We start from the raw sequence: 24,087 nt of genomic DNA, 5'->3' as shown, positions 1-24,087 counted from the left end.
TGCCTGGGGACAGCAAGAGGGTGAAGGGCCCTCGGGATCGTTCCGAGCGGGGAGCGGCAGAGCGGCCGCTGCCAGCCGACGGGTCTGGCCTGTCTGTCCGCAGCCTGTCTGTGTGTCCGGACCTGCCCGGCTGGGCCTGGCCCAGGCTGCCCGCGGGTGCTGCAGGGGGCGGCGGTTCATTTCCCGGGGAACGGGATATTTGAGACTAATCCGCAGTAAAACGCTGGTCGCACGCTTTGTACACTGCTTTGGCAGATTGTCACCTGAAGCCTGACAGGCTAGGTTTTGGTGTTAAACACACTGTTAAAGAGAGCTTGAAATAAAAAAAAGGGCACTGCAGCTATAGCTGCTGGATTTTTATGTATGTATTAAATGGAGCTGTACTTGTCTAGAAAATAGGAGGAATATTTCATCGTTTCATCTCGGAGAGTGAACGCTCTAATATTCATGTTACACACTCGCTCTGGAGTTGGTTGAACGGCAGCTAAAGCTCTCTGGAAGAAATAAATCCAGACAGAATTAGCAGACCCAGAGACAATAAAGGCAATAAAGTGTTATGTGAGAAGGAGCTGAGAGCTCCGGAGAGCCAAAATTCGATCCCATCCAAAAGCAGATCTAATTTTGGGTTATCAAAAGCAGTAGGTACTGCTGAAGCCCCAACCCAGGAGTGCATCTCTGGGGGTCTTTACACTTAGACGGTGCTGGGCCAGCAGCTCCCAGGGGTCAAACGGGAGATTTTCTTTCCTGCTCTCCAAGATATGAAGGAATCCCACCCCTTTCTGCAACCACTGCTGCTGTGCTGGGCTCAGACACCAGCTCCAGAGCCCATGAGAGGGAGCAAATTCCCCCTCAGCGAATTCCCTGCCAGCAGCAGCTCCCCTTGGGGACAGCCTGAAGGAGTTTCCCGCCCCTCCAAGTGTGACCCTGGAGCTGTGGGGTGTCCGCCGGGGCTGACACGAGGGGAAGGCGCAGGTCCCGAGGGCAGCAGTGGGGTGACCCCAAGTTCTGCCCTTGCGAAGGACCAAGCGGGAAGCCCTGGCTCTGGCCAGCCGCTGCTCCAGGCCAAGCACCAGCTGCTCAACACATCCCGACCACCGAAGCCACCCTGCGTGGGCCCAGGCTCGGTGCTGGGCGCCCTGCCCAGGGAGAACCGCTTTTTTCTTCTGATTACCAAAATTATTTGCTCATACAACTTTTCTTGCTTCACAAGGGTAGCTGGAAGTCTGGATGTCGACTTGGGAAGGCGACGCTCAGTGACCCCAGCAGCCAATCTTTCTGTGGGGGAGAGCGACGATAACGTTTTGCTAGGAGATATTTTAAACCAGCAAAGAAACATCGTGTGATTTCACGGCAGGCTAAATTCAGTTGTGAGCTCTTAGTGTGGGGAGGATGCGTGGATGTTACACAGCCATAAAGGGGGCTCTTAGAAGTCGCTACTGCAAGTAGAAGCAATATTTGGAGATGAATCTGGAGCTGAGGTAGAAAAAAAAAGGAGATTTCTGTTTTCTGGCCATATCTTGTGTCGAAACAGTGCTTGCCTAACACAAGTGGAATACTTTATTTTCATGCTTTGAATGCAGCTCCTGTGTGCTTGATAAAATGTACCCATAAAATTGCAAATACAAGGCAATTTGACTACTGATGGCTAATGCATCATAACGGCTAAGGAAATGTGAGCATTTAAAAATACCCCATTTAAACATCGGGCATTACCTCCTTTACTTGCACTATAGCAGAATAAATAAACAATATGTGTGTATTATGTTAATGTTGTCCAAAGCCAAAAGAATGAGTGCACAATGTGTTACTTGCTTTTTATGACTGATCCATTATGCCCAGAGACCAATGTGTGAATGAGAAAAGGGGGAAATCAACAGCTCTTTTCCTTTGAGAAATGGCTCCTTTTGTTTTAAGTCTCCAGGTGAATTATTTTCCGTGATTGCATCTAGCAGCAGGAATCTCCTGCATTACTGAGAGTGATACAAGTCCCAGAGAAGATGGTTGCAAAACTCCATTGATTTGATGACCGCAGGAGTTGGCCTGGGGGCTACCTCGTGTTGGGGGGGGGGAAGCAGACCAGGGAGGGGGGACGGAGCCCACCCACAGTCAAACACCCCGTGTTCAGGCTCTCTGGACTGTACTTACGGAGCAATGTAACATTCATCTTGACTCCTGCAAGAACCAAAGAGGAGAGGTGTGGGAGCAGGCGCTGCTGCCTAGGGTCTCCTTTGGTGCAAATTTGAGCAGTTTTGGGACTGTTCTACTGTTTGCAAGTTGTTTGTGGCCCTCTTAGGGAGGTCCCAGGTTCGAGGACTCCTCGGCACACACGGGGCACTGGCTGTGCCTCCCCTGGGCTGATTTCTTCTGCTGCAAGGACTCCAAGGAGCTTGTTTCAGAGCTCCAGTGCTGGAGGAGCGGGGACATCCAGCTCAGGGAAATCCACACCAGCAAACCCCCAATCTCTTTTAAATTGTCTGAGAGTGGGAGGAATAAAAGAGAGTGAAAATTACACACACCCCCCACAAGCTTTTCCTGGGCAATCTCAGAATTTATTGAGACAACTCCTGTGGGATGCTACATCATGTCATCCAAGAGTGGTGTATCGACTCTCTTTTCCTGCTGCTGCTGAGTGAAGAAATATGATAGCAGGAGGGATAATGAAGCAGACATGTTTTCTTCAAATCAAACCGATTCTCTCTTAAGATGGGATAAAAGGGTAAAGAACTTTCCCTTCGCGATATTTTTCTCAGTAATGTGTTTTGACAATTTAATTTAGAAGTCATAGAGTAGCAAAGACAAAGTCACCCAGTGGGTGGACATCGGAGAGTTCAGTTGCCTTTGTGATGAATTGGTGATAGTACAGAGATGACAAAACAACACAGGGGGACAAGAAGGAGGCTGGCAGCACTGTCGGCAACATGCACAGGATAAATTGAACACTACACTTCATCCAGGAGCTTCAATAGTCCCAGGCATCCCGATATAATTTATGAATTGCAATTAGCATTTTATTATGGCTTGTGCTCGAGCTGCGTACCTATCAGTTGAGTTCAGGTTTTGCAAGAGTTGCAGGGCGAAGTTTTTGTAAGTTTGAAGTACCTATTTATTTAAATTAAAGCAATAAATATGCTCAAGAGGTTGCTTTCCTGTTTTTAGGCTGCAGAGGTTGAGAGCGTGGATTTCTTGCGGAGGTTTCTTGGGAAGTGCTGGCTCACGTGGCATTCCTCGCCCGGGCTCTGGTAGCACATGCGTGTGTCCTGCTTGTGTTCGACAGCCTGTCCCGGGAGTCCCACGGACCCGGTGCAGGATCGCCAGCAAAGCAGCCAAGGGGAGCCCCAGGATCTGTCTGCACTCAACAAGCTCCAGTACTGCATCTCAGCTGTGTTCATCACGGCCCAGCTGGTGCCTCACGGTACCGTGGAGGAGCCCCCGCGCTCACCCAGTCTCTGAGCTGTCTCCATGTGCAGCTCTGAAGCCCCGTGGGAGCCCTGTCCTGATGCTCTGAAGCCAGTGGGTCCCAGATTTATTTCTCTTTTTCCATGACACATGGAAATTTCTGTCTCTTGCCCATTAGCAATTTCCCCAGTCAGACGGTGGAGGAGCAATCGCTTCTCCTGCTCCCCTCTCCATCCCAGCTGGGGAAGCAGCGCCCTTCTGCTTCCCCTTCCCTGCAAACAGAGCATCCTCTTAACAATCTTTCTAAAAAAGAGTGTCTTAAATTGGGAGCTGGAAAAACTCGTGGGCAATATCCATCAGGTTGCCATTGCCGGCACTGGTTCAGGACCCGCAGCAGCCCAGGGCTGCGGGCGGGCAGGAGGGTGCCCAGCCAGGGCTGCCTCGCCCCCCCCCCCCCGCAGCACCCCGGGACCTCCCTGCCCCATCCAGCTTCCCCTGCAGCGACTGCAGCTGATGCCCCAGGCCAGAAACAGACGGATCTGTTGTACAATTTAACTCTGGAATCACTCTGGAAGGCCCCTGACTGTGCTCCAAACGACTCTGTAGGTTGTTATAAATATACAAAGCTTTTTGTGGGGATATTCATGAAATTCTATCACCGCTTACCCTGGCTGGTAATGGCCTTGTTTATGTATGGGCTCTGTACCTGGCTTTGCAGCCTCTCCAAACACAATTCTATTACCGTGTTTAACTGCTCTATCAGTGTAGTACTTAGCGCTCTCTGCTTTCCAGCACAGCTCCTTAATGGCCAGGGAAGGTATTAGGCACTGCAGTTTGTGAGTATTCAAAAGAAAGTTCAAATCTCACGATGTCTTTATTTTAAAATTCATGGAATTTCTAAGTACCAACCTCTAAGCCATGACCAAATAGTTTTTCTTTCTTAAACAGCCTTTTATTTTCCCCTCTTTCCCCCCACCAGTTAACTTGCTCTCACCAGCTTTGTGGGACCCCCAGCTCTCCAGTTGCCAGTCCCTGCCGGTCCCATTGCAGGGGCCCCCATCACCCTCCTGGTCCCCACCAGCTCTTTTCTCCCTGAAAGCAGCCACAGCGTGGCTCTGCCCACACTGACCAGGGAGGGCATTGCTATGGGGGCACTGTGGGGGGGTCACTTCGGGGCTCTGCAGGTGGTGTGGGGCAGGGGACCACCAGTGCCCTGCCCGAGGAGTGCCAGGGTGGACAGTGGCCAGAGGAGCAGAGACAAGGGGAAAAGAGAATTAGAAATTGGGGAAGTGTTTAAAAGGATGTGACAGTACCTGTATGGGATGGGCGGCAGAGCCAGGCCACTGGTGCTGCTGGGGGTGGCAGTGGTTTAAATCATCCTTCGTGTCCTTTGTTATAATCAGTATTTTGCCTTTTGGTACCACACGGATCCAGTTCACAGATTTCGTTCCTAAAAGAAGAAGAAAAACCTTTCAACTTCATATTTAAAGTCCCACTTCCCACACACGCTGGCAGAGAATGATGAATACCCACGTCTGCCCGCCCCTCCCTCGTCCATCAGGTGCTGTTTCACCCGCGACCATCACCGCTGCATCTGGGTGGCAGGAGGCAGCCGGGAGGATTTGCCTCCTCTTTCCAGCTGATCGAGAGCATTTTCTAGTTTCCTTGTACGTTTTGGCAGAATGTCACAATTTAATTGTTGGAAACAAGAACAGGAAATATTAGCAGCACCGGCACAATAGGATTTTAATTTAGCTTCAGGATAGAAATGGGTCTCTAGCAGAGTGCCAGGCTCCAGGATTGCCTGTGAGTACGAGGAGCCTGGAGTTTGCCTAATAGTTTGCACAACTGGGGTAAATTCTGTAGGGATGTGAGGGACTTAATTGGGCTCATGCTTAAACATCCTCGTAATGCGAGGCACACTGCGTGCTCTGAGCATTATTATTAAACAGCCCATTTCACTTTTTAATGATCATCCTGGATCACCGTAACAGTGATCAGCAAATAATCCTGGACAAATAAACATCTGTCTTCAGCATTTCCACAGCTGAGGCTGCCGCCGGGCTCCGAGTCTGGCTGGGGTGGGGGGACAGCCGTGCCCCCAGCCTCATGGGAGCCTCACATGCTCCCCCTCCACCTGGCGCCCTTTATCAGGCCGGGGGTCTCAGAGGTCAGGGTCAGTCCTCAGCACCATGTGCCCCTTGGGACATCAACGTCTGCCCCAAACGCCGCCGGGCTGCACACGCAGGAGGCGTGTTGCCGCCCGCCTTGACATTGAGGTAAAATATGGGGCATCACTAAATTATTCAGTTGGTGAGAGGGGCTCTCAGGATGGTGTGTTGCTCTTCTGCAGTGTAATTAATAGTCTTTAGATTAAATATGAAATCATTCCTAGTCATTAATAATTTAGCCGCAGCGTGGCGATCTTTAGAGAGCAGCAGCACTTCATATTCTTCTCAAGTATGTTGCCTGAAACGCTTTGGGGGAAGCCGGCCGCCCTTTCATCCATCTCAATTACAATTTGCTGGCTGCTCATTTCCTTCTTGAGCATTGTTTTGTGAAGGTGTAAAACTCTTCCGCTCCTGCTTTTCTGAAGTTGGTGCTTAATAGCATCGGTGTGTCCTGGAAACGAGGGGCCAGTGCTCTACGTTATCAACGATCTGCTGTAGAGCGGGGGTGCAGACCTCCAGCGCTTCCCAAGGCGTCCGTGCTCCAGCCCTGGCAGGTGCCATAAGAATTTCTGGGTTGGATTTAACTCGAATGCAGCTTCCACCATCCTCACCATGGGACGGACCAGCCACGGGCCCCGAGAGGGGTCTGAGCGTGCTGCTGGTCCTTGCCAATATCGCAGAGGGAGGTGGTGGGATGGAGAAGAGCTTCCCGTGGCCGAGGTGCCTGCACTGCCACCCTGCCATGGCTTTTGCCGTCATGTCAGTGATCTTGGCCATGGCCAACCCACCAGCACCGGTCCCAGCTCCGCAGCACAATAATCAGGTCCCTATAATTTCCAGTAAACAGGAGCTGACCCACGTCTCCTCCCTCTCTTCCAGCCCCCAGGCCCCACCACTGTGCTTTTTAAGGGCAGCACAGAGATGACGGTTTTTGCTAATGCTGACAACTACCATAATTTTGCTTTACGCCAGCACTAAAACTGGAGAAAAAATTCATGTCCTGGGACATCTGTGACACAGTCGCAGCTGATGGTGGATTTATGTGCAGCCCTGGTGGCTCCCAGCAAGAAAAGTTCCCTGGTGCATGTGGGGAGGTGTAACAGCCCCGCTCCTCTGCCCCCGAATCAGCTCCGACCCTGTCAGTGAAACACATGAAACCAGCCGTCCTGCTGCACCTCCCCCTGCAGACCCTTCCCCGTGGGGACAAACCTCTGCTTCACCTTAGCCCAACGCAATCAGGGGGAAAGGGGGGCGAAAAAGCCCCATCCACATCCTTCTGCGACACTGGTGGGCTCCCACTGGTGTGCTGTGCGGGTGCAGGGTGTGAGGATGCCCTGGGGAGAGCAGGGATGCTCAAAAGTCAGAACAAGCAGCGGTGTGGGCAGAAGCACGGCTAAATCCTCCCACAGCCGGGCTCCTGCTCCCCGGCTCTGCTGCAAAAGGCCACCCATAACAGGAGGAACATTTTGGAACGCTGGAGTCCCAGGGTGCCAGGCTGGGGCTGTGCCGGCTGCTGGCAGCAGCCTCGGAGGGTCCCCGCCTTTCTCCGAGCGCCGTAATTCTTGTTTCCAAACAGCAAACAAATGTTAGACAGCTGCTGCAGTAAAATTTGAAATCAAAGCCAAGTCCCCCGGGGGTGCCAGCAGTGGCTGGGGCGAGGAGGGGTGAAGGGGCAGGATGAGGCTGACCCCAGCACAGGGCAGGGAAATGCAGCCCGGGGCTCAGCGGGGTGAAGGCAGCGGCTCCAGGGGTCCTGGCAAGTCCCATGGCCCCCACAAATGTGTGTGGTAAATGTCACGTCTCCCAAGGAGCCCTAAATAACTGCGCAGCTGCTGTAACCTTTATGGAGCCCTCCTGATTCACGCGTTAGCTGTTACAATAGGATAAACTTGTTTGCACACCTGGCTGTGTTTTAAATAGGTTTAATTCCTTTGTGCCTCTCCGCAGCTTCCTCTGATGACTAAATGACTTGTCAGCTGTCGAAGGCTGAACGCTGCTGGCTTCAACTTGCCCCCGCACTGGTGTCTCCCCCCCGCCGGCAGCATCCCCTGGCACTGCCTGGAGCTACCTGGGTGTGGAGGGCCTTGGCCAGAAGTGCGGTGCTGGCCCCAAAGTGTTGCTTTCCGTGGGGTGGGAGGACATAGGGTGATGGGGGCAAAGGGGCAGCAAGAGGCCAGAGATCCCTTAAGGGGTTGGACAGCCTCCAGCAGAGCCCCACAGCATCGGGCACCCTCTTGGGGGGGCTGCCCCCCAAATCTCTCTGTTGAATAACGGGATCCCCACATCCTATGGGGAGAGCGGCCGGGATGATGGATGAAGGCGCCGATCTGGGGCTGGCAAGGAGGGGATGATGCTGGGGCTGGATCCATCCCCAAATCACCCCAAAAAGTGCTGGTGTCCCCCCACTGCCAACTGGGGCGCAGGGAGGGGATGGGGGAGCCGCCGCTGGTGAGATCCTGGGGAACCTCCCCGCCAGGGCTGGTGGGTGGTACCTGAGCAGCAATTCCTACAATTCCTAAATAAATTGGACACAAATCCAGGCAGGGATTACAGAGTGGATTACCAAGACCTGTTTCTTTTTGGGGACCGGTTAGTGCTAGCCCCTCTGCACAGTACAGCGGGATATAAAAATAGGACCGTAAGGGAGCATAGTAATGAATATGGAAACCTTCTTTTCTGGTATTGCGCACTCATAAATGAATCCACTTTATAGAGCCATAGCAGAGAGGAAATGACTATTCGTAGCCTGATTTATCTGCTCAAATGCTTTGTAGTACTTCAGATTAATAAAAATATTTAATAAAGAATCAAGATGGTTTATCTGTAATGCAAAGAGAATCACATCCCCTGTATTTTTATTACTGAAAAATTGGAAGCGGGAAGAAATAATGATATAAGCTACTGTATAAATGACAAAAATACCCATTCTAGTTATATGCATTGCTGTACAATCTTTTTCTATCCTATAAACATAATATATTCTTATGCCTATTTCAACTGATTCAGTAGTCATATGCTGCATTGTGCAGTTTAATACCATCCTGTCCTCAACAGCTCTGGCAAGTGATTAAATAAGAAATAAATTTTGCTGTCATTGCATTTAAAATCAAATCAAGGATCATTTGTTACCCCAAACGAACCAGTTATCCTTCTCTGCTCGTAAGTAGGCTGCTGTTTGCTGAAGCATTTAGAAATGTATATATAGTAAACTCTTTGCATAATGGCTTGTACTGTAATATGATCTTTATGAGCCTGCCGCTCCGGAGACACTCGGAAGAACCAATAAACAGTACATTGCTTTTTTAATTTAAAGTTATAGGTATGAGACATTTCATATTCTCCTTATATTCATCTGAGCCTCGTTGGCCGTGCCACGGAGCTGGGGCCACAACTTCTCATCCCACCAGTGTCCCCCAGACCCAGCACGGCCACAGCACCGTGGGGCACCGCCACGATAACCCTCCCGGTGCTGGCGGGTACCGGCCGTGCCCCCGCAGCTCTGCCCGACCTCTTGAGCATCGGGGGTCCCCAGCACTGCTGCCCCCCGGGGAGAAACACGGCAGCACCACACCCCAACCATCCACCCGGGAATGCACCCAGGAGGGAGAGACAAACTGTCCTATTCACCAAGTACATTAAATTTAATGTCACAGCCTCGATAATAGCCTCTCGCGTTATAATGTGTAATATAAACTTACAAATTAATTGCGATACCTTCTAAAGCTTCTTTAACTGCTGCTGAAATGAAACCTTGCTAATAACCATAATTTTAAAGTCCATTCTTGTTAGAAGAGTGTGTCTGACCAAATTCCTTTAGTTGGCTCATTATTTTAATTTCTCTCTTCCCCCTGAGAGTTGCCATTTTTCGACCACCTACACATCATCATCGGGATTTACCGGAGAGCAGCTGCTATTTCTTATGGGCCTCCTCACCAGTGGATGAGCCTACAAAACTTTGATGAACGATCTGCCTCGTGCTCCAGGTGTGCAAAAAAGCCCGTGATGGGAACCTCTTTTCTTAGAAAGAAAAAAATAGAATTCTTTTCTTTAAATAAATGAACATCATAAGGAAAAGGAGGTTGCCCGGGATGCCCCGCGCAGCATTGGGCATCACCACCGGGTCCTGGCCCCTTGCCGTCAGCCCTGTGTCTGCCACAGGCCCCGCCAAATCCAGTGGGTAAATTATTTGTTGCAAATTATTTGCTCAGCTTTAATTATCAAGTTTTGGCACCCATTAGTTAAACCGGTTAATTTTATTACAGAGAAAACAACAAATCACAAGGCTGACAATAATGAGGATGAACAGGCATTTAATTATCCCTGTTCTAGACAGAACAATTATTAATTTTAAATTGCAAAAACTCATTTGAAAAGTTTGGAGTCTGGAGAATTATCACGGGCAGCGTAATATTGCTGCGGGAGATCTACGGTCAGCTGTTTCATTAATACCAGTAAATCAAGCAAATCAATTCCTTTACCAGCCTCTTCCTCCCCCTTGTAAAATGCAGGATAAAACTAATAAACATTGGTGCTGGGGTTCTTTGTTAAAAGAGGTCTGGTGGCCCCAGAACAAGGCTGGTCTAGAGTCCCTCTCCCAACGCCTGGAGATGTTTGCAGCCCCTTTCTGCAGAGGCATTTCAACCTAAATCAGGGAAGGGACCCCCCTGCAGGGCAGCCACCGGCTGGCTGGGCGATCTGTCCTCAGCAGGCACCCATGGGTGCTCTGTGGGGTGAGCACCGGCCCTCAGCTTCAGAAATCACTGCTCACCCTGAGCACCATGTCCCCAGGTGAGGATGAGGAAGGTGTGATGTACCCAGACAGGACAGGAGCAGAGGGATGGCACTTGCACTCACCAGGGCACAGCATGGAGCATCCCCACAACTTTGGCACAACGCAGTTCCCTTCTCTCAAGTCCTGCCCTGAGCAGCTCGGCGTTGAGGCAACCTATAGGCAAAAGGGAAAAAAAAATAAAACAAAACAAAAAAGAAGTTGGGAAAAAGAATCTGAAGCTTGAAGAAACAAATGAAATCTCATCATTTATCCCCAGTGGTCAGTGGCACAGATAACATTTTTCAAAGTGTAATTGCAGTCAATTGTACTTTCCCCCCAGTGCCCGTCAGCTCATCTTAGCTGGCGTGATAAATGTTAGCTTTTAAGCAAGAATGGATTGATTATTAATAGCTTAGATACCAGTTACAGGAACTGCAATAAAACTAGATTTTAATTTCCCTCTCTATTAAGGAATCTCATGTTTCATTCAACGTAGAGAGAAAATAGGGGGTTTTGCAAAGACACGAGATTTACTGCCACTATAAAAGATCATTGATGCACCGAACTCTGGGTTGCATTTGACCCGGTTTTCAACAAAAGGCAGCCTGGGGGGTCGCCATGTCTCCCCGCGCCCGGCTCGGCCCTCGCCGGCGGAGAGGGGCTGGGAGGGGATGCTCTGACCGGCGTTAAGGCATTACCTTTAAAAAACTCAGTGCTTCAGGCGAGCAGGCCTCTCCCGTGCCGGGGGAGCTCGCTGTTGGGCTGGGGGGATGCAGCACCCCGGGGTGCCCCGTGCCCAACACCTCTCGGTGAGGAACCTCCCCGGCACCAGCGAGCAGATGGTTTCCACAGCTCCGGTGTCTTTGACGGCAGCAGAGCCCAGTGCTGGCTCCCGATCCGCTCTAACCTCCCTCCTGTGCACTCCTGCTCACCATTAAAACAAAAATCCCTGTAGAAAATCACTTAATCAGGGTAGGGATGTTTCGGCTGTGATTTGTGTCTAAATCAGGAGAAAAAGCATAAAAGCTGCCTTGACTGAAGAACATAGTTGTGCATTTTTATCTCTTATAACTTACTTTTATGATGTAATTCTGAATTATGTTATTGCATTTGTATTTAGAGAGCACACCAGATGGTGCATGCAGTAACACTTTAAATTAGGGTTTCCCAAATACACATTAAATTTAGATTTAATAAGACAGTTATCACATGGGAATTAAATACCAATTGATTATTTATAAAATATCACAGCTCAGCAAATTGTGCAACTCAGCCGTCCTCTTGCACCGCAGCTGACACGGGGGAAACGCACCTTTAGGGAGCGACTGGGCACTGAGGGCCACTGGCCTCCCTGGCTCCTTGCCACCTTGTTGGCCTCCTTAGCAACTTTTTTGGCAGTGGAGGACAGGCACGCAGGGAGGGACGCTGCCGTCCTCCCCCCAGCCAGCCCAGTGCCCCGGCGTGCTGTCTATCCCAAGTGTCACCCAAATCGGAGCAGTGACCCCCAGTCTGGTGGCCAAGGGGGACCACGGCTTGGCCGGTGACCGCCTCAGACCAGCATCACCTCAGAGTACATAAAATCATGTCCCTGAAGGCACATCCAGCCACATAAACCCGTGTTTGTCCCCTTCGGCCGGGCACAGCCTTGCCCATCGCCTGCAGCCCCGCACCTACACCGAGCCGTGCACATGGCTTTTGGGCAGGGAGGTGCCGCTGGCAGACACGAGCGCGCTCGCCCCCTGCAGAGGCTCCAGGGGACAGGGGGTCCCCACGGACATGGGGCAGCTCGGCCCGGGGGTGCCCTGGCACGGGGACCCAGCCCTGTCTCCGCGTTGGGCAGCGATCACAGCTCAGCCACTGCCCGAGCAGCTCTGTTCTGTAAAAACATTTAAGATCCTTTGCTGCCACTGATTTATTTTTTTTTATTATTATTATTATTCAGAACCGCAATATGCTGCTCATATACTCTGGGTGATTTACTTTTCTAATCAAATTGATTTCCATTCAAATGAATTCTCTTGTCCGTCTCTATTCCAGTAATGTTATTTTAAGCATAAGCTGTGTCTTGGTACAAATGTATAATCAAACGGGTAGATGCAGAGGGCATTGTGGTACTTTATGGTGAATCAAATAGAAGTGAAATTATAGAAGCTTTTAGGCACAATAATTTATGTATTGTAACTTCTGGTTGGGCCCAGAGAGTGAGATTACATACCCCTCCTGGATTTATCTGTCATCTTGGTTTGTGGCTCAGCGTTTCTTTCTTTTTGTTTTTTTCATTCTTTTCATCCTTGCATTGAATTAGACGGATCTAATTCCTCCCCCAGAGGGAGCAGAGCACCAGGGGCATGAGGACTCGGCAAGAGCTGCCAGTTCCACACAACCCTGCCTGAACCCGGCAAGGACCAGACCCCACTACCGAGGATTTGGGGTGCCACCCTGCTGTCACTGCCCCCAGCCCAGCCCCAGTGCGGACAGCATCAGCTGGGGCCAAAAATCAAGTGCCTGGCTCACTCAGCCACCCTCCTGGCCACACAGTAATTACCTGCACGCCGGTGGCAGCTTTCCTGCAGGAACATGTTAGTCGCCACCACTCCGCTGTCGCTGGCCCTCCCATCCCAGCACAACCCTGAGGATGTGGCTAGCCACCACGCTCACACCCCACCATCCCTTGGCCAAATCCGGGCCATTATCATTACTATTTTTATTATTACTCTTAAGCAACCCTACAATAACACTCCAAAGACCCTGCCTGAAGCCCTGCTCGCCGGGGCTGATTTATGTGCCGGTGGCAATCTTAATTCAGCGCCGGTGTGCCCAAGTCAGCGCTGCGGAGCAAGGCGGGCATGGCGGTGTGCATCGGGAATGATGCAGTTCCTACCCTTCACCCTTTATTTGTATTTCCTGTCCTGCACGATATATATCAGCCATCGGCGGTGCTGGAGTGCCCCTCCACAGTCTATTATAAAATGGCTTGGTGCAAAAGATGCATATAAATAAGAGAAGCCGTGAAGTGTTCCTCAGCCGCTGGTGCAGGGAGCGCTCGCGGCCGTGATTTATAGCATCTGCTCGATGGGCCTCTCTGAGATAAATCTCACACTTCATTCACATGTATGGAGTTAGGGAGAGGGAGTGGCGACACCCCCAGTGCCCGCAGGCGCGCACCCTCCCGGCTATCCCCCCCTGCCACCCTCCCGGGCAGCAGTCTTGGGAAAAGGGAGGTGAGTGGGATGGATCCGGCCATACCTGGTGTGTTGGCTCCGGCCAGGCACAGCTCTTGCTCTCTCCTCTTTCCCCCGGGGCTGAGAGCAGGGACGGTGCCGGGCTCACACGGGAGCTTGGTGCTGGTGGAGCAGCGCGGTGCTGGGATACCGCAGGCACTGGTGTCTGCTGGCTGCCCACCAGTATCCCCCAGCTACAAAGGCAAGGACCAACACCATCTGCAATGGCCAACACCTTCCACAATGACCAACGCTGTCTGCAATGACCAAGGCTGTCTGCAATGGCCAACACCTTCCGCAATGGCCAACACCTTCCACAATGACCAACACTGTCTTCAATGACCAACGCCACCTGCAATGGCCAACGCCTTCTGCAATGACCAACGCTGTCTGCAATGACCAAGGCTGTCTGCAATGGCCAACACCTTCCACAATGGCCAACAACTTCCACAATGACCAATGCTGCCTCCAATGGCCAACACCTTCCGCAATGGCCAACGCCTTCCACAATGACCAACGCTGTCTGCAATGACCAATGTCTTCTGCAATGGCCAACGCCTTTTGCAATGGCCAACACCTTTTGCACCAGCCAACATGGGTATGTCTGCCTGGTGCCGTGCCGCTCCCTGGCCCTCCTGGATGCCGTCTTGGCCAGCTGCTGACCAGAGCCTCCTGCTTTCACCTATCTACAGCTCACATCTCAGGACTCCTCCAGGCACCCAGGAGCAAGTTTCTGGCCCTTTTGGCTTGGCCATGTCTGGTTTCAGCTGCGCAGCCTCACCTCCTTTGCCATGGTGGGTGACGAGCTCCCCTTCGCCCTCCTGGGGTGGTACGTCATCAGGAGCCGGTGCAGAGCAGTGCTGGAAAAGATAAACTATAAAAAAATCAAAAAGCAGCCTAAATCTGCAGCCCAGAAGGGACTGCAGCAAGCGAAAGAGCTTTCACTCAATTTGGGTTTTCTTCCCTGGAGGAGGAAGATGCTGGGCACTGTGAGACACCTGGACGTATTTTCTCCCCGGCCATGAAGGGCGGTATGGTGTCCCTGCTGTCCCCGGGCTGGTGGTCCCCAACCCTGGGGGCCCACGGTGGGGACAACCTGCACTCAGGGGGGCCAAAACCCAGCAGTGGTGGAGGTGAAAAGCCAAATTCAGAGAGTTTGAGCAGACACAGTGCTCCAGCGTCTCTCCCTCCAGAGCAGATCCCAAGAAAATGAAGACAGGTCAAGTCTTTAAAACCCAGAGCTGCCTCCCAGAAATCAGCTGTGATCCCATACAGCATCAACAAACAGTCATTTTTTAATGCCCTGGGGAAGAGAGCACCCGTGGGTGCACCCACTGCCCCGCAGCTCAGCCTCCTCCCTCTCACCTGGAGGGCGCTGCCGAAATCACAGCCCCACACCGGGCAGAGGGAGACTGGCCATTTTATAATAATAGCAATAAAAATAATAACATTAAAGCGAAGAGGAAACCTTTCTCCATCTGCCCCACGTTCACTCCACCGGTTTCCCCGTGTGCCGTGGGGGCCCCTCTCGGCTGCCGCAATGCGAGGCACGTTACAGCGTGTCCTGCCCGCCCCCCCCCCCCCCCCCGTACACTTTCCCTCTGCACATTTCTACAGCAACGTCGTTTACTTGGTTAAATAACTCATTTATCTTTTTATACTCTCTGCAGATCATAATACACCCACTCTGACAATACCGCACACCAAAGACCTAATTTTAGAAATGGTGTTTATAAGTAATCAGTTTGAAATATTGGAGCGGTCGTATGATGGTTTTTTTTTTCTGAAATACTGACGTTTGCAAGAAAGCTGCTCATAAGGAAAATTCTGATTATAACAACTCATTTAGAATAAATCAGTTTGAAATGGTTTATATAACACGGCGGTATGTGCTGTACATGAGCATCCAAGTTTCTGTGTTTTTCCTTTCAGTAAGATGAGATTAAATGAAACCCCAAATGCAAGTGGTTTTGGGCACTTTTTTTTTTTTTTGCTAAGTGGAGGAAATGCAGCTTCTCAGCAATTTTATGGCCAATTGGGTTGGGAGAAAAAAAAAAAGACAGACAAAAATTACAGAGAGCAGAATTACCACCCTTGCAGCCCACCCTGCTCCTACTCGCTCCGATGCCCCCAGCCTTCCCTTCCAGTTGGGGGGTCCCCGTGCACCCCACTCCACCCACCCTGCAAGGGCATCTCGGGCTCTTTGGCTTTGCTGGGGGCTTTGCAACCCTCTTCCCCCCCACTCCCCATCCCAAAGACAACGTCAGCCCCTGGAACAACCCCATTCCCGGGCAGAGCCCGAGCCAGGAGCCCCAGGGGAGGGCTCAGACCTCCCACTGCTCTCCTGCAGCCTTGCCCCTGGGGCATCCCCCCCATGCCCGAGGCCTGGCAAACTCGTCACACGTGTCTGTGGGCTGGGTGCCAACTCCCACCCCAGCCAGGGCGCGGGGGAGCCGCCCCCCCGCAGCAGCCGTTTACCTGCCTCTATTTTCGGAGCCTGTTTAAGGTCTTCCCTTGAGGGACAGGTAGAAAGCGCTCAGCAGAGCAGGGAGGCGGCGGGTTTTGGCTGATGCTGCATCCTCCGACCTCGGCCCTGCTCTGGCAAAACGCCCGAGCGTCGATTCGGGGGAGCTGCAAATTCAATTTTAAAAAATAATAATAAATAAAGTGAGCGCGGGAGTGAGGGAGCGTGTGATGTGTCAGGAAAAAAAGCCACAAGATGCCCAAGCCAGCTCAGGTGAGGCGGGGGGGGAGAGGCTAAGGTAGGGCAGGGAATTCCAAAAACCCCAAATTTTGGGCAAAACCATTCCATTGGCCAAGGTTGGGGTTTGTTTCACAGCTCGAAGTGGAACCTGGACCCTCGGAGCAACACGAGGACATGGGGCCCCTTCATCACCTATTACCAACCACTGCTCATTAACAGCATCCACCACCCAGAAGAAAGAAAACAGAGGAAAGAAAAGCGTTTAATTGTAATTTACTTTATTATTTTGTAAATGTGAATTTTACAAAGCGTTTTACAATTAATGATCACATTGGGGATTTTTTTTAAATGGATTTTTCATCATATGAAAACAGCTATGAGCACAGTTCCAACTCGGGGGTCTTAATCTTTTCTCTTTTTTTTTAGTTACTGATATATCGTGTCAGCCATGGCTACAAAATAACAGTCTTAACTATACAGAGTAAGAGCACATAAATACTAGTGAATAATGCACAATAAAAAAAAAAAAAAAAAAAAAAGAAGCTAGCATCGTTCGTGGCTGAGACAGTTGAGGAACATAATTCAGTGGTACTGTGAGATTTCCTTACAGCACAGAAAGTATTTTTAACAGTCATGAATTACAGTACTACTTAATACCCTATGAAGACGCTTTAAAAACAACCTTGTACTTTAAGTCCTTTTTTTCCCAAACATTCTGTCCAAAGGATTAATGTTCTATTTGAATCAAGTGCCATCCAAATGTTCAAGTCAAAAATATTTATACATTTATACTCAGTTGTTTTTTATTTATTTATTTATTATTTCTTTTTTTTTTTTTTTTTTTTTCCCGTCTGCTAAAAATAGTATTGCAAGTTTTGGCTTTTACCTTGACATAAAAATCACAATTTTGTGTGCAAAACGCTTTAACAGTGGAAGAAACTCATCGGAGGAGTTGAGGGGTTTCCAATGTGAGTGCGTTAGACGTCAGCCCCCCGAGCGAGCGGGGCCGGGGAGCTCCCCGCTCGCTTCCCCCCCACCCCGCGCGCTCGGGGCTCGCTTGCTCACAGCACGACCGATTCGGACAGCAGAACACTTTGAACAGCAGATGAAGGCCGAGATGGCTGCGGACTGGCAATGTGGTGGTGGGGAGTAACTGCCGGGGCTCGTCCCGGTTTCCTGTTGGCCCTTCTCCACTCGCAGCGAGCTATTTCCAGAAAAACAAGCGATTTGAGCAAAACCCCGGTGGCAAAGGGCTGAGGGGAGGCGGCGGCCCCCTGCGTAACACCACGGCTCGGGTGCTCTGCTCCCTCAAATGCCGGTTAAGCCGTGGGTAATTCCAGTTTTGGGGGGCCAGGTTGGGTTGAGCCCCTCACCTGGCCGGAGGAGGGGAGCCCCCGGGCGTGTCGCCCATGGCCGGGCTCCCCGCCACCAGCCCCGCATCCCCCCCGGTCCCCCCGGGGGAATTTCTACGGTGAAACCACAGTTAGAAGAATTAAACCATCAAGGTGGCAAAAAGGACCCGCTCCCCCATCTTCTGCTACCCCTCCTCCTGAGCCCCCTCTGCGGGCAGCTCCCGCCTGCGCCGGCATCACCGCCACCAACCCGGCGTGGGTACGTCACCGGCCCGTGGGACACCGGGGGGGGGTCACCGGGACCCCTGGGCAAATCTGGACCCGCAGGACGCCGAGACGCGGGCCCGGGGTGCGGCAGAAGGTCATGCACCCTTCTGCAAAGCACAGCTCTCAGGGTGGTGGTGTTAATTGGCGCTAATGAGGAGGAGAGGGGCTGGCTTCTACACTATATGGCAGCTGCAGGTAACTTGTATGCTTACACTCCGTTTTCTTTAAAGGTGCTTGGTATAACTTTAGATATATAATATACATGTAATATTGCTAATAGTCAAGCATAAGAATAAAGGTGCAGACATACCATAAATACTGATGCTTTGATTTTACACTATCAGACCTAGATGAATGCAGTTTCCTATTCACATTATAAAGCAGCCCCAAATTCTATAATTTAAAATAGTGTCGTAAACAAAGAGGAGGAAGGAGTCGGTTATGATCTGATCTTCTTAATCTGTTTTCCTTGGAAAAAATGATCAAAAAATTCTAAGGCACTCAGGAAAGCCGCATACAATCGATGGACTGCTCTGTTCTCACCTTACATTCAGTATTTTAAAGGGGTTACTTTTTTTGTTTGGTTTTTTGTTTTTTTTTTTTTTTCGGAAGAATACAATCATTACCATATAACATTTTCAAACATATCATTAATCCTCCACACACAGGAAACATTAGTGCAAAATGCTTGCCCTCATCTACCAGATAAGGAAAAACCCAACGCCCTTCACATTTTAGAAGTTTGCCTTCCTAATAATAATAATTAATAAAACAAACAAACCCAAATCAAAAAAAAAAAAAAAAAGGAAAGAAAAAAAAAAGAAAGAAAAAACCCCAAAAATATACAGGAAGTTGTGCTAGGTATAAAAATATATATTTTCACTGTGCAACTTGACTCTCTTCAGACTCTCTGTCCTAAGCCATTCAAGTACTTCTGCTGCTGCCCCCCCTGCGGTGGCCCCCCCGGCCAGGGCCGTCTGTCTGGGCACGGGTTTGGTCCAGAATTAATACCTACAGCCAACTGTGAACCCCTTGGCCTGCTCACCAAACCCCAGCGAGTGCCAAAAAGGAGGAGGAATCCTTTGCAATCTCTTTTTTATATATATATATATATGTATATATATACACACGCACACAGACACACACGGAAGGGACGACTTGATCTCCGACACCCGGATCCGCTCCCAGCTTGCCTCAAACTTTTGGCAAACCCAAACTTCTGGGGAGGCGATGGGGGATCAGTAGGGTCTTCAGCCAAACCTGACCCCCCCGATCCCCACCAAGCCAGCTGAGCTGCCCAAGAGCTGGCCCCCCAGCAGCTGCTCCCGCGGGGACAGGGGCACCCCCAGGGCCGAGGAACTGGCTCCCTCCATCTCCTGGGGGCTCTCTGGGGAAGAAGCCCCCCCCCAGCTCAGCCCGCTGGTCCCCGTACACCCCCTGCTCACGTCTGTCCTCCGGCTGCGTGTCCCCCCCCGTGCACAGCATTCCCCCGCATGCCCCCCACTTCGGCAAGAGCGCGAGCTTTGCTTGCTGACGTGGGTAAAGTGCAAATAGAACCCCCGGCCGTGCTTGTCCCCGCTCCTCCGAGGCATCACGCGCCTCTGCATCGGCTCATCGTGCTGCCACCCCCACCAGCCCCCCCACACCACCGGCAGCAGGGCACCCGGTCTGGAGCATCATGGTCCGCCCAAGTCAAGCTGTGCTAAAAACTGAGACCTGTGCAAGACCCTGGCATTGATTTTTTTTTTTTCCCCCCCCCACAGGGCAAGGAGCAGTGGAACAGGCGAAGCGCCGGACAGCTTTGTTATTAGGATGCAAAAAAACTGCTTCAAGTATCAAAGAAAACAAAACAAGTAGCCAAAAGCTGGGTTATCCTCTCCCCCTTCCCCCTTTCCCCATGGAAATACAAAGAAGGAAGAAAACCCTGAGCAAAGCGCTGTCTGGATTCAGGAACCAAAGCAGGAAAGAAAAGAAGAGCACAGCCACAACAGCCTTCAAAAGTGACTCTTGGTGCACTCGTTCATAGTCCCAAACTTGTTAAAGAACAAGCTGCAAATATCATTAAAGCAGGCCGTTTAGTCACAGTAAAAATAATAATTAAAAAGAAAAAAAGCCATACTTGGCTTTCACATCACTGCCCCCAGCCCTTGGGGGCACTTCGACCTCAGCATCCTTGTGGGTGCCCAGCACCCCCCGACCCAGGACAACGCTGCAGCGCGACAGACCGGGCAGCGGCTGCGCCCAGCGCCGTGTGGGAGCCAGCTCTGCGAAAGGATTCTGGTCATTTTGGGGGATTTCTAAGGGCAAATGGGCAGAGTCGAGGCAGCGAGCCGGGGGTGAGCTGGTACCCGCTGCCTGGCCAGGCTCCAGGGGCACCCGCAGGTCCCACCCCAGCGCCCGCATCACAAGCCGAGGCCAGCTGGGGCCACCAAAGCCAACAGAGCCTGGGGACATCAGCTTTCAACAACAAAAAAAATAAGACAAATAACTCAACATTGGGCTTTTCCCCAGAAGGGCCTGTCTGGAGGATGAGCAAGAGGCGAAACACTTCCTCGTCCCCAAAACCTCTTCACAGAAGGGCACAAAGCTAATTTTTTTTTTTTTTTAAACTTTTTTGCATCCAATATACTCCAAATTATTAAAGTGAGAGCATGGCTACCTGGGGAGGAGGGGAGGGGGCAGCAGGCAAGCCCCGCACGCCGGCGGCTGCACCGGTGTGGATGCTGCCGGGAGCCGACACCAAGAGCTCCCGGCTCCGTGCCCTTGGGAGGAAGAACAACGTGTTTTCCGTGCTCAGATTCCTCTCTGAAGCCCCTCGCAGGTGGCTGAGGGGGGCTATGCGCCCCCCCAGAAGGTGGCCCCGGGACTTGGCCCGCCTGCTGCGCGCCCGGGTGCGGTGGGGTGACGCAAGTCCGTTCGCCCAAGAAGCGGGTGGCGTGAAGGTGCAAGCAAGGAGAAGCAAACGAAAAGGAGTCGCTGGGAGGAAGGGAGAGAGAAACGAAACCCAAAACCCAGCCGTATTGGGAAAAAAAACCACCACCAACAACCACAACACCGGCCAGGGTCTCCACCTGCATCCCACACAGTCCTCCCGACACATGCAAGCCTGAACTCCCGCGGAACCATCCCTGCTCCCGGGAACGGGATAAAACTCCCCAAGACAACAGCTCTGAGTCCCCACCAGCCTCCGACAGCAGCTGGGTGCCACAGCACCCTGCCCCGCAGCACCCTGCCCCGCAGCGCCCACGGCAAGGGGCTCCCTCCAACACCAGAAGCCTTTAACGATTTCCCCCACCCTGTCCCACTTGGCTAGAGCCCTTCTGCTAGAGACAAACATCGCCAGTCACAGCACCTGTACCCTAACACACCTTGCTTTCCTGTTAAGTGACGGTAAAACTTTCTTTAGAGGACAAGGTTAACGATGGCTTTACTTCTGAGCTGAGTAATGGATGGGGTGGTGATGACAGGGGGTGGTGGTGGTTGGGGGGGGTGGCTAGCTTTTCTCCTCCCCTTCTTAAAATAAAAAAAAAAAAAAGGAAAAAAAAAAGAAAAAGCTACAATCTTATAGACTAACCTCAGGAATATCAAAAAAGGAGCCCAATATTTTTTTTAAGTAGGTCGCCACAGACCTAGTCGTTTACAGTATAACGAATGCGATTATTTCCTTCATAAATTTTAAATACAAGCAGAATAAAAATCACATTTTTTTCAGGCAACAGTAGCAGTTCAGTAGGTAAGTGGCTTGATCACATTTTTTGTTTTGTATTAGTAATGCATGCAAGCAGCTTTAGTATTACAGATCCCTTATAGGTCACGAAATGTTTGCTCTCTTTATAAAGTCCCTCCGTAAGTACCATCTTGTCTTCTCACGGGAGTTTCGGGCCGGCTGGAGGAGCCTGAACCTTGTTCAAAAGGTTGCGGAGTGCTTTGGGTATCCGATGCCATAGCATCTGTGGCAGCTGCCTCCTGTATCACAGAGCCAGCCCCCTCGGCATCCTCGCTCTGTTCGAAGGACTGGTTGGATCCATTGCTTAGCTCTACGTTCACTGTGTTAGTTCTCAAGGCTACTATAGTTCCTGAATCGCTCCTCCTTTCTGCATAGATTCGCTGCTCAAAGACCTGAGCAGTGTTGGGCTGGAATTCAGGATCCAGGGGGACACTGTTTGTGGTGGAGCCCATGACCGTGCGGTACATCTCCATCCCTTCCGGCAGCATGGACTTAATCTTCGGCAGCCAGCGCTTGCGGACCCGGCGGGCGTTGGTGCACATATCGGCTGCTATAACATTCATCTCGCTTTCCTTAAAGCTCGGGGCAAAATTCTGACAATACACTGCAAAGACAGGGATACACAGAGCTGAGGATTCAGAGAAAGCAATAGGAAGGCGGCTGCATGATCACAGCCTCTGCCCCGGCCTAGAGACCTGCCGCAAGGCTTAGCGTGGGCAGATGCCACAGAGCGGAGGTTCACCCAGGGGCCAGAGCTCTCCCAGGGAGAGATGTACAGACCAAGACTCCTCAGCTCAAGATAGAGACAATCAAGAAGGGATAAAACCAGAAGGCATAAAAACCCCAAGTGGCACGGGGAAGGGGGTTGGAGAAGGGGGAACCCAGCGAGCCCCAGAGGTACCAGGCTCCTGCCTGCAGCCTCCAGCTGGAGCCAGAGCACGCTGGGATGGCCCAAAGCAGAGATGGGCACAGAAAAGGCCAACACAAACTCCTCAACAGTAGATCCATTAACTGGCTCTTAAAACCACGGTGGTGCAGGCACAGCTGTGGGGCTGGAAAATGTCAGAGCTGCTCTCGACCAAGCAGAGGAGGTTGCCCAAAGGACTATCCTCTGCCTGTCCCACACCTTGTGCTGGCCACTGCAGGGCCACCAACCTGGCCAGTGCGGCTGCTCCGAGGTCCCAGCAGCAGCACGTCAGCTGGCACGTACCCTGCAGAAGCCCAGCAGTACCTCGGCTGCAGCCCTGCTCCTCCGCGGGGGCCGAGCACCTGCTGTTACGGAGCAACATCCAAGGAACTGCCATGGTGAGTAACTACCACCTAAAGCTTGTGCGTGGGGTAAAACTCAGGCAGTAAGAAGTCACCTTATGCCCTGACACACGACAGCGTGTCGTCGGCACTGTCGCCGGACAGCGATGCCTTTCCAACCTCTGAAGGTATTTGCAAACCTTAGCAAGGAGCAAGGCTGGAAGGTCCAGGCCCAGGACTCTCCAGGGGGAATCTGCTAATAGGGCGGCTGTCTCAGGAGAGCGCCACGCACAAGCTACGGGCAAGCACCAACAGCACAGCTTAGGGATTTTGTCTTTATGTATTGGACATCTGCCGTCTTATCCTTTCTCTTCACGTGCTACAGATCTCAGAGGGTGGCTGGAAGGCCCCTGGAGTTCAGCAGCACAGCAACAGTTAGGGAGAGGAAAGATTTATCTTCCAAATCTTAAAAATAATAATAAAAAAACTGCTTAGAGTTTCATTTTCCAGCGCAATATTTACATAAAGATTTACTATCCAGAATTCAGTGAGGGTGAGAGAACACATTGCTTTCCACTGTATATCAAGTCCACGGTAAGCAGGCTCCGCTGCACTAACCCATCAGGGTTTCCTACATCACCCAGGTCCTCACTCACCAGCAGATCCCTTTTGTCCCACAGCACACTCCTTGTACTCAACAGTGACTGCAAGAGCCAAATATTAAACCATTTGTTTCTGGTGCCTGACATAAATAATTAAACTACCTTGATGGAAGTAACAAAACTCTCCTTTTCTTGTATAAACACCAGGCACTGGGCACAAATACGCACAGTGAAGCAGGTAACCCGGCACATCCCAGCCCTGGCTAAAGTTAGGGCGCTGTGTAATCACGCAAACACAGGGGATCTTACCTGCAGGACAGCAGGAGGGTGTCAAACAGCTGAACCTTTTGTACCCCCGGCTCTGAGACAGAGCCCAACGGGTCGACACTAGGACAGACCGACTAGCCAAGCCACGTGGCACGATGCAGAACTGCTTGCAGTTCAAACGTTAACAACAAAAGCTCCTGTTGCTTTGTGCAATCTTCCGAAAGGCAATTATTTGCAGCAGGGCTCTCATTTTACATATTTTAAGAAGACAAAAAGTCTACAAAACATATTCAAGGACACAGACTGTAAAACTAACAGAAAGGCTACCAGCGAGGTGGAGAGCAGATCCTCCTGTGCTACC

The 24,087-nt window shown here is 51.2% G+C and overlaps 1 protein-coding gene across 5 annotated transcripts in view; it reads right to left on the bottom strand.

Annotated features, from left to right (window-relative positions):
- Positions 1-16,524: 16,524 nt before the first annotated feature.
- The window catches only part of NACC2 (NACC family member 2), a 63,124-nt gene continuing 55,561 nt past the window's right edge, over positions 16,525-24,087 (bottom strand). For all 5 annotated transcript variants that reach the window (XM_074845996.1, XM_074846000.1, XM_074845999.1 and 2 more), the window contains exon 6: positions 16,525-22,213. In XM_074845996.1, coding sequence (XP_074702097.1) covers positions 21,714-22,213 — 500 coding nt within the window. In that variant the 3' untranslated portion in view covers positions 16,525-21,713. The remainder of the gene's footprint in view (positions 22,214-24,087) is intronic.

Source organism: Strix aluco, chromosome 20 (assembly GCF_031877795.1).
Source record: "Strix aluco isolate bStrAlu1 chromosome 20, bStrAlu1.hap1, whole genome shotgun sequence".
NCBI classification, from domain to species: Eukaryota; Metazoa; Chordata; class Aves; order Strigiformes; family Strigidae; genus Strix; species Strix aluco.
Note: the sequence above shows the minus strand (reverse complement) of the source record. Positions and strands in the feature narration are given on the sequence as shown.